General features: G+C 34.8%; 2 protein-coding genes across 8 annotated transcripts; both read left to right on the top strand.

The window, feature by feature from the left end:
* Positions 1-1,317: 1,317 nt before the first annotated feature.
* LOC107435508 (probable WRKY transcription factor 20) lies at positions 1,318-7,356 on the top strand. 7 transcript variants are annotated; one of them, XM_016047137.4, is made up of 7 exons: positions 1,318-1,810; positions 3,520-3,684; positions 4,204-4,747; positions 4,863-5,028; positions 5,114-5,272; positions 6,454-6,935; positions 7,094-7,356. In XM_016047137.4, the coding sequence occupies exons 1-7, from the start codon at positions 1,583-1,585 to the stop codon at positions 7,120-7,122; spliced, it is 1,773 nt and encodes a 590-aa protein (XP_015902623.2). In that variant the 5' UTR covers positions 1,318-1,582; the 3' UTR covers positions 7,123-7,356. The 7 variants fall into 7 exon arrangements, with proteins under 7 accessions (XP_015902623.2, XP_015902625.2, XP_015902628.2 ...); XM_016047142.4 differs by lacking the exon at positions 1,318-1,810 and adding an exon at positions 1,893-2,230; XM_025067969.3 differs by lacking the exon at positions 1,318-1,810 and adding an exon at positions 3,012-3,050.
* Positions 7,357-8,067: 711 nt separating this feature from the next.
* On the top strand, positions 8,068-10,176 carry LOC107435505 (uncharacterized). Its single transcript, XM_016047131.4, has 2 exons — positions 8,068-8,557; positions 9,440-10,176. The coding sequence occupies exons 1-2, from the start codon at positions 8,353-8,355 to the stop codon at positions 10,045-10,047; spliced, it is 813 nt and encodes a 270-aa protein (XP_015902617.2). The 5' UTR covers positions 8,068-8,352; the 3' UTR covers positions 10,048-10,176.
* The last annotated feature ends 321 nt before the right edge of the window (positions 10,177-10,497 follow it).

A 10,497-nucleotide genomic window follows, 5' to 3' on the forward strand; every position in this document is an offset into this window, starting at 1 on the left:
ATATGAAACACAGATTCGGCTTAATGAAGGGTATAATTTGTTCAAATTAAATCAAGTTTAAGGTTTCAATTATGGTTTTTTTTTTTATTTGTCAAGTTTGACAAGTTTGATGTGTGAATCATTGTATTTCCTCAAATTGCTGTCTCTGCGTGAGCCTTGTAATGATTGAAAATATTGAAAATGTTGGAATATTCAGAAGAGTAATTGTAAACAGCGGTTTGGTTGTTTTAAAGTCAAGCTTAACTCGAATTGAAGTTATTGGCGGAGAGAAAATGGATGTTGAGAAATCATTAGGCCTTGATTTATGCATGTAAAATATCATTAGTTTATTCAATAGGTGGGCCCACGCTTCTTCTCAAATTTCTGCTAATTTTTTTTGAAAAATTCGCTTATTAGATGCCCTTTTTTTTTCCACTTTTCATATTTTAGCCATTTAGGCATATAATGATGTTTTCAATTTGTTGTGTATATTGGGCAAATTTCTCAATCCATAACAAACTATCAACATTTTAGCAGTTTCTCATAAACTTAAATTCTACAGGACATTTTACAACCCTCTTTTATAACCAAATATTAGTAGGGCATATATATGTACAATTAGTGGGGCTTAGCAAGAAAATTAAAAAAAAAAAGAAAAAGAAAAGAAAATAAACATGGTTAGGAGGAGGAGGAACACGAAAAGGTACAATGTTTTTCTTCTTTTTATCTTATTAGACTTTATTCATACTTGTGGTTACATCCAATAAATTATATATTTTTTTAATAATAATATTATTTTTTGGATGTTTTAAGTGAGAGACATATCAAATAATGAATGGCATTAAATTCCAAGATGTGTAACTTTGTCGGATAAGATTATAGGGAGGTGGCAATAATTTCAAGCCAAAAAAAAAAAAAAAAAGGGAGGTGGCAATAATAATAAATAAGATTTTTAAGCAACAAAAAAAAAAAATCAAATTTTTGGAACTTAAACCCTCATTTAAAAAAAAAAAAAAAAACAAAACATCAACATCATTTATTTGACATCCAAAATTAATTACAAAGTCTTCTGAACATTACCAACAACAACCACAAGATCTCTCATTAACAAAGTGAGATATTTATTTATATTTCAAAAAAAAAAAAAGGATTTATCAAATTTTTATTTATTTATTTACATATTTGTTTTTTTTTTTTTTTGGGAAAATGAAAATGGGGTTGGAAAATTAAATAAGAACGTTGGGATAGCTTAAGAAAAGGGCAAGTAGCTTTTAACGACCGGAAACGTTTAAAATGACAAGCCAATGATTCTCTCTCTCTCTCTCTCTCTCTCTCTCTTCTCTCACTCACTCAGATCCATTCTCATTTCTCAACAAGTCAACCTCTCTCTGTCACAAAAGCAAAAACAAATATCACAAAAAATATTTCACACAAACACAAATATTAGACACAGAGCCCCCTTGGGGTTAAATGACCATTCTGTCCTTGGATCCTTCTTCCTCCAAGAAGCTACTGCTCCTGGTTTGACTCTTTTTTTTTTTTTTTTTTTTTTGGTTTTTTTTTTGTGGAAGGGGCAACTTACAAAGAACAAGCGCTCTTTTCAATGGAGGTCACCACCCTCGACCAGCCCGACCTCCAAATCCGGAACTCTGAGGATGTGGATCCGGGTCGCTCCGACTTTCTCGACCCGGCCACTGGTAGTGGCGGCGCCAAGTACAAGCTCTATTCCCCTGCCAAGCTCCCTATCTCCAGGTCCCCTTGTCTTACTATTCCTCCTGGTCTCAGTCCCACCTCGTTTCTTGAGTCTCCTGTCCTACTCTCCAATATGAAGGTTAGGTTTCGCTTTTGCTCGGATCCGGTTCCTTTTTTCCTTTTTTCTTTTTTTTTTTTTTTTTTTGGGGATTTCTGTTTGGTTGCTGAGAAAGTGAAAGAAGGTTTTTTTTTTTTTTTTTTTTTTTTAAATAAAAAAAAAGAAGAGAAATTGCTCTTTGAATCTTATTAGGCTGCGTTTTGGGTGGTGGTTTTGGAGAGAAGTGAGTGTGAACAGAAAAATGAAATGACCCCTTTTTGTTTATTCTCTTTCAAAAGCTTTTTAGTGCTTGAATGTATGGCTCTGTTTGGTTGCTGAGAAAAGTAGAGGCAAAGAGAAAAAAACAGAAAAGAAAAGAAACGGTGGTCATTGAAAGCCATGTGAAATTTCTTGCTGTTAAGACTCAGTTCATCGGTGGATAAAAGTTTGAAGCTTTTCAAGGCATTTTTATTTTTATTTTTTTTAATTTTTTTATCTCTCTTTATATATATATATATATATATATTCTCTTGCACTTCCTTCGGTGACCAAACGGAGCGGTATATAGTGAACTCGTGTCGTTCAGCTCTTGTTTAGGACCGAAGGTTGTGCCGCGTGGTATATGCTGTAGTAGGGAATTTGTATACTTGGAATTGATGATGTGATTTTTTGATAATTAGTTAGCTAAAGATGCTCTCTATTCCAAGCAAAAATTCGAAATTCCTGTTACTATTTTTGTTTCTAATGTTTGTAGCAATGGAATTCAATATATCTGTATTGTGCTGCTTACAAAACGAGATTTATTATGTGGGTGGTCATGCTGGGACCTGCAGATTCTGATGCTTTCTTTCTTATCAGCTAGACTAGTGCTTGTATCGGATCGTTGTTTTATGTCCGTGTAGATTGTTCCATCGAATTGCTTTGGGAATATGGCTCTTTGCTCTTAGAACTATCTAACTTTCTCCTTTTTTATTGTCAGTGTTGTTTTTTCACATACTGAATCTTTCTTTTCTTTTTCTTTGGTTGGCTCTAAGACCTATTTGTTTGCAATTATTTACTAGTGTCAGTGGGTGTACGGGAAAAAACTTTCCCATTTGTTTATGTAGAATAAAGAATAAATGCATAAGCAATGGGGGATTCGTTTTATACTTGTTAAAATGTGCCATAGTGGCAAGAGGAAGAAGAAGGCTGGAAAAGGATGTGGGTCAGGGTGATCAAAAAAGAATTTGGTCCTTGATTGTGCTGCATACCACTAAAGATGATTTTCCCAGATCAAACTGTGGTGCACTAACTTAATTTATACCAATAATGATTACAGAGATTGTGATTTTTCCTATTTGTAATGGGTTCATTTTATATTGTCTGTTGTTCCTTTATTTAATTTGTTGTTTCTTTAGAATTTGTGCTGTGGCATGGGTTTGTCATGCTAGAGTTAGTTTTATCATGTAAGATGAATACCCAAGTTCGAATTTCTCTCAGCAAAATCAATGAGAAGAATACCCAGACCTTCCTGATTGTGAATGGATATGATTGCCTAAGTAAAACCAAATTGGATTAAATGTCAAAGGGCTTTTGTACGTACATGACTGTTCAATGAACCTGTATCTTCTTTTTCATTTCCCCTTCTATGAGAGTCTGATTCCTGTTTATCTTTTTCTGGTTTTTTGATGAGAAACAATTCTCCTTGTCGCTGTTGGTTGTTCAAAAAGCTTTTCAACAGCAATTTCTGAAATTTCGTTCTGGTCCTGCAGGCGGAACCTTCGCCAACTACTGGTTCTTTTACTAAGCCTCAAATGGCACATGGCTTTCTTGGTTCTACTACATATTCAGCAGTTAGTGTTTGCTCTGATCTCAGTGACTCCAGTAAACGAGATTCCAGCTGCTTTGAGTTTAGACCCCATGCTAGATCAAATATGGTAATTTTTCAATGGGTTGTCTTATTGTTAGCATTTTTACTTTCCAATATATAGAAAGATATGATAAGGTGATCGTGCTAAGCCAGATTTCATGTGTACTGCTTTGATCTATTTTTTTACTTTAGCATAAACTGCATTGTTAGTGTATGAGATTGGATGATTACAGAGATAATTTGTGCTGCAAGATCTTTTTCATTTAAGGTAACATGGTTGGTTGAATCTCTTACTGATATTTGTTGCTTGTTTCCTGTGACGTGAAGCATTGGTTAATGACTAATGAATTTGATGACTACTTGTCAACCCAATACATTTACTGAGCAATTGATTTTACATACATTGTTTTCTAATGATATCTGAAAGATATAACATGTGAAGTGGTGATGAATTCTTTCTTGACCTCAATTGCTATATTTTTATAACTAAATTTCAGAATAGTGATATCTTTATTTGAGTTTATTATGCATCTGCGGATATCATAAAATGGTTATCTTGTTGCCTAATGTTGCTCATTTTTTGAAGGTTACTACAGATCCATATAACCAGAGAAGTGAGCAGTCTGTACAAGTCCAAGGTCAGTGCCAGTCTCAATCATTGGTCTCATTACCTATGGTGAAAAGTGAGATGGCAGTAACCTCAAGTGAGTTGAGTTTATCAGCTCCAGTTAACATTGTTGCTTCAGGAGCCAGTGCACCCGCTGAAAGTGACTTGGATGAATTAAATCAAAGGGGGAATCTCAACTCTGGGGTCCAAACAGCTCAATTTGATCATAAAGGAAATGGACCTTCACCTGTAACATCCGAGGATGGGTATAACTGGCGAAAATATGGACAGAAACATGTCAAAGGAAGTGAATTTCCGCGTAGTTATTACAAATGTACCCATCCTAACTGTGAAGTTAAGAAGCTATTTGAGCGTTCTCATGATGGTCAGATAACAGAGATCATCTACAAGGGCACACATGACCATCCTAAACCTCAACCTAGTCGACGATATAATACTGGTACTATTATGTCCTCCCAGGAAGAACGATCTGACAAGTTTTCATCTCTAACTGGTCGTGATGGTAAGTGAAGAAATTTTGGAGTTATGTCTATTTGTTGTTTATCTTTTATTTTCTGTTCTTTTTAAAATAGTCTTGTTAACTCTATTATTTTTCTTCTTTTTTTGTCCCAATATAGACAAGTCATCAAGCCTATATGGACAGATGACTAATACCAATGAGCCAAATGGTACTCCAGATGTTTCTCCAATCGCAGCAATTGATGATGTTGTAGAAGGTACTGGCTTGCTCTCAAATAGGATAAATGATGAGGGTGATGATGATGATCCATTCTCAAAAAGGAGGTATGATAATCTAACAGAGGCTTTATGTTTTTTCTTGACTTGTACTTTTGGCCTAATGAATGAACTATCCAATATTATCAAACAGGAAGATGGATATTGGAGGGATTGATGTCACCCCTGTGGTTAAGCCCATACGCGAACCACGTGTTGTTGTTCAAACACTGAGTGAGGTTGATATATTGGATGATGGATATCGCTGGCGTAAATATGGCCAGAAAGTGGTGAGAGGAAACCCTAATCCTAGGTAAGGTTTTGCATTAATGGTCTGGCAACAGTTAGCAGTGGGTTCCTTTTATTGATCTGATCTTTTTTCAATATGCAGTTTCTATCATTATTTTAAAGTTTTGGTTTTGTCTCTTTGTGGATAATGTCTGATCTTGAATTATTCGCACAAACTAAAAACTTAAGCATACCTTATCATCAGTTTTTAGTATTTCCATTTTCTTGGATTAAATCTTTGAATGAGAAAAATTCTCAATATCCATTGTACATGTAGAGGGAGTGGGTGAAATTGATTTAGATTAGGTTTTAAAATTACTTTTGATTACTCTAGGTTCCTTTAGAAGGTTGTGGAATTATCAAAAAGTCAAGATTGAGCCCATTGTCTATCTAGCTGAACTTTATCCCAAAGACTTGGCTCTAGATATTAGGTGTTGGAATGCCTCCCAACATTTTTGTTTAACCCGCTGCCTATGATTTTGTTGAAATCGGGTAAAACTATGGTGAAGATACCAGGTAATACAGGCTATAATAGCATATGAGTACTGAATTTTCATCTTTCTAGTTGTTTTGGTCCTAAAAGTAATTTCGTTCATTTAAGGGGTATATGTTGAAGTTCTCTGATTCTCCATTTTCTTACCTAGTTTTGATTGCGTATGCTTTGCTTATTTTGGTAATGACATTTGATATGTTTGTTGCCCACTAATATTAAGGTATTCTTGCTCTCCTGTGGCATTGTCAAGGAGCTTCCTTAACTAGCCATGAGACTGTTAAACAATAAATAAACTCCAGATGTATTGGGCCCTGTTATTTATTTATTTTTTATTTCACAAATCTATTCATAAATGAATCTTTGAATGTAACCTAATTACTCTTACACTATATCATCTGATTCAAAGGTAAAGCTTAAACATAGTTAATTGTTATTCTTAAAAAAGAGGACTGGTTTTAGAATATTGCCCTTGTTGTCCAAATATCACACTTTTCAAATTTATACTTGCATTGAAATCTATTGAGCATGTAAATGTTTTTTTTTTTTGATTTGGATAAGGATGAGAACGTGGAAACCGATTAATATGGACTTTGTACAAAGTTGCTTGTGACTAATCTGGCAATACTTGTATATTGGCAATATCTTATTGTTCAGTAAATTTCTGTTTTCCAACGCCATTAACATGTTCCTTATCGTGTTCGCATGGTGTGCAGGAGTTATTACAAGTGCACAAATGCTGGATGCCCTGTTAGAAAGCATGTGGAGAGGGCATCCCATGATCCAAAAGCAGTAATAACAACATACGAGGGGAAACATAATCATGACGTCCCTACTGCGAGGACTAGCAGTCATGATACAGCAGGACCAATGACTGTTAGTGTCCCAACAAGAATTAGATCAGAAGAAACCGACAACATTAGCCTTGATCTTGGAGTGGGAATAACTTGTGCCGCTGAAAATAGACCCACTGATCACCTACAAACAGTGCACTCTGAACTAGTGGAAAGCCAAAGTCAAAATTCCAATTTAAAGCTTGTCCAAGCAAACCCTGTCTCAACATACTATGGTGTCCTAAACAGTGGATTGAATCAATATGGATCCAGAGAAAATATGAGTGAAGGGCATAGCATTGAAATTCCCGCTTTGAACAGGTCTTCTTACCCATATCCTCAGAACATGGGCAGAGTACTAACAGGTCCATAAAAATTGCTTACTGTTAAAGCAAGCAAAAATAAAATGCTTTTCCTTTATTTTATTATTATTTTTTTCTTGTTCTTGGGTTCCCCATCTTTTTGGTGGATGGTAAAAGGTAAAGTTCTTGATTTCTAAAGGAATTTTTGCTTTCTTCTCTAGTTGTCCATCCCAAAGCTGTTTTGTTTTAGGTGCCACCTTGCGAAATTGGCTTCACGAGTTAAAACTGCTGTTTGATGTAACATTAGCTTCGCTGGGGGATACGCTGTACAAATGTGAATTAAAATACTGATATTATATTCTGACAGGACATGTAACTTGGGTGCATGAAATATGTAATTTATTCTGTAAGGATTAAGGAACACATTGTTTGTTTAGCTTTAATGGACTCTTACAAGTGAAGTAAAACATACTATATTTTGTCACCTTATTTGGTATTCAAAGTTTGTGAAGTTTTTGGTATTCAATGGTGTAAAAAGAAAAAGAAAAATAACCATCCCCATATTTGAACAACTGAACAACTGTGGTGTCGTTCCTGCATCCAAGAAGACAGCACTTTGATTTTTATCAGAAATAAACTGCATAATAAATTAGATAAATTGTAGCATCGACATCTTTTCTAAATTAAATTCAATAATCTAAAATTGTTGTGGTGTTGTTATCTTCTTTAAGATAAAATTTAAGCATTGCTGAACTTTTCCCACGGTTATAACACAATAAAAATCTGTGAATCAAATTTCTGCCCATAAAGATAAAATTAAAAACCAAGAAACAAAGGGATCATTGGAGCTTCAAGGAAAGTCTCAAACTTGGACAGTTGATGCAAGTACAAAGCATTGACTTGTTTTTGAAGATTTGAATCTGGTGTTTGTTTACAAGTAGAGGCAAAAAGACATGCCCTGTTTGATGCTTTTTGAGTGGAATATAGGGTATCCAATATCCGCCTATAGATGCACCTCTAGATAGAATACAAAATTCTTTAAATTCACCAATTTTGTCTTCGCTCCACACGTGGTCTAATACCTTGCAGCCACGTTGTGGTCCATCCTCCACCAGAAGCACAGATTTATTTATTTATTTATTTATTTATTTATTTTTAATTTTCTACTCTACTAGTTTCAAAATTATCTACATTTCCACAACAAACCAAAAAATTTTGGGATGAGGGTCAGGGAATAATTTGGACTATTTTTGTTATAAAATTGAAAGGAGGTTTAAGGAATTGCTATCACAAAGTAGTTCAATTAATATATTCCATAAATATATATATTTTTTTATTATCTAAATTAACAATAAGCAAAAAGAATTTACTCCCCACATAACATGTTGTACCAGTTGCATAAAATATTCCTCGGCGGTGGTTTGTTTGGTTGAATTGCACAGAGAGAGAGAGAGAGAGAGAGAGAGAGAGAGAGAGAGAGATGCATTCAATGTGGTTATCATTGAAGGAGAATGTGAAATGTGGGAATAAGGTAGGGGACGTGATTAGTCGGCCAGAAAGATGGAGAAACAAAAGGAGCTTCATCTGGGAAAAGGAGAATTTGGAAACACAGCTTGTTCATCACACAGCCACTTCAGTTAGAGAACTGATTTACAGGGACAAGTACATTCAAACTTGGCTTTCTGGTTTGTCTCCTCTGCACTCCACCTCTCATTTCACTGCTTTAATTAGTAGTTACCATTTCACTACTAGTCTACTACTATATCTTTAAACCTCCAAATCTTTTGTATTTTGTTAGAATTCTGTCTACTTCTTTAAATTTTTGGCAATGTGCTTAATTCCGAAAGGCTGCTGTACACCATAACTTGAACAGAACAACCTTTTACTCAACCTCACTTAAACATTGCTGAAAGTTTGATTTTAGGCAATAGACCAACAAATTCGGTTTCAACTACTTCTTAAGAACACAGAGGGTTTATTGTAGCTTAGCATTTACTGGATGCATATTGTTAATCTGGCTGGCATTAGGTCTTCAAAGTAACAATTGCATCTAAGTGAGTCACCAAAGATTCCAGTCACATTATAAGCAATTCATATATATATATATATATATATTTAAAAATATAATATTGTTATTGTTTTTTTCTTATAATACATATATTCATGTAATGGCATACGAGATCTATATAGATTATTGGATTATTTGCCAAGTGAAAAAGCCTTGTATTCACACACACACACACACACACACACACACAAAAAAAAAAAAAAAAACTGTGAAAAAGTCTCGTCATAAACTATCGTTTCATTGTCCCATAAAAGGGTGACACTTTTATGCACCTTAAAACCACTTGGTGTTGACTTGTCAGTCAGGAACAAACACCAAACCGCCTGGAATTCCTATTTTGATAGCTATAACCCTCAGAAATCCTATTCTTTTTTATGAATATTACCAAGGGAATCTCATTGATTAATTGTTCTAGTTTACAAGAAATTACCATAACATGTTTGTTTTTTACCCCTGAAAAATTTACGTGTCTTGCTCTAATCTTTCCTGCAACATTTAGAGGTGGAGATTGGAGACCCATCAAGGAAAGTCATTGAGATGATCTTCCAAAGAGCATCAATGAACCCCTCAAAGCCGTCAAGCAGGATCAAAACCATCTTAAGGGTGCATAACTCCATACAAATGGTCGAAAGGTTCGAGAAATACAGAGAGAAGGTGAAGGAGATGGCCCATGAGAGAAACATAAGGTATCCAAGAAGCAAAGTGGATGGAAACGAGCTGTTAAGATTCTATGGAACAACCATAGTCTGTTGCGGTGGAAATTCATCATCATCAAAGCGAGTTTCTGATATTAGTCTCTGCAAAGATCCCTTATGTAGAGTCTGTAGAATACTTCAATCTAACTTCGAAACAGAATACACATTGAAGAATGGAATCCAATTGAGCACAAACAGTGAGGTTTTCAGTGAAAATAATACTATCGCCATTACAAGGATGAGGAAGATAAGAAGGGCAGTGATTGTTTGCAGGACTATTGCAGGGTCTATGATGAATATGAACAGCGAGGAACATAATCATAGATCTTGTTCAGTTGATTGTAATTCAGAATGTTTGACAGTACCAAATCCTAACGCTGTACTTCCTTGTTTTGTTATAGTTTTCACATGACCACTTGTAATATCATTGAAGCAGAGATATTTATATATACGTTGTGCTTATTGCTTGCTACAAGATAGTCCATTAATTTAGTACAGAAACTGTAATCTGTTACAGTGGTCGTAGCTAGTGTTAGAACAAGATCCTCTGTTGTCATAATTGCATGACATTATCAATTACATGTTGGTGTAAATCAATAATCCTTTGGTTGAATTAATGTTGTAGTAAGAGAAACAGGTTTGTATGATTGCTTTGTTAATAATATATACATATATATATATAAATATATACACATATAAGAGTGTGATGGTGTTTGGGCATACTTAATAATACCCTATCTAGCTAGGTGATAGATAGACACCCCATCCTATTATCTCTATCTCTCAAACTCAGATGGGAAAGTTTCAAAATTGGAGCAAACGATCTCATTGATGGGCACTTTCCCCTGCTGTACTACCTCAT

The sequence above is a fragment of the Ziziphus jujuba genome, chromosome 1 (assembly GCF_031755915.1).
Source record: "Ziziphus jujuba cultivar Dongzao chromosome 1, ASM3175591v1".
In the NCBI taxonomy this organism is placed as follows: domain Eukaryota; kingdom Viridiplantae; phylum Streptophyta; class Magnoliopsida; order Rosales; family Rhamnaceae; genus Ziziphus; species Ziziphus jujuba.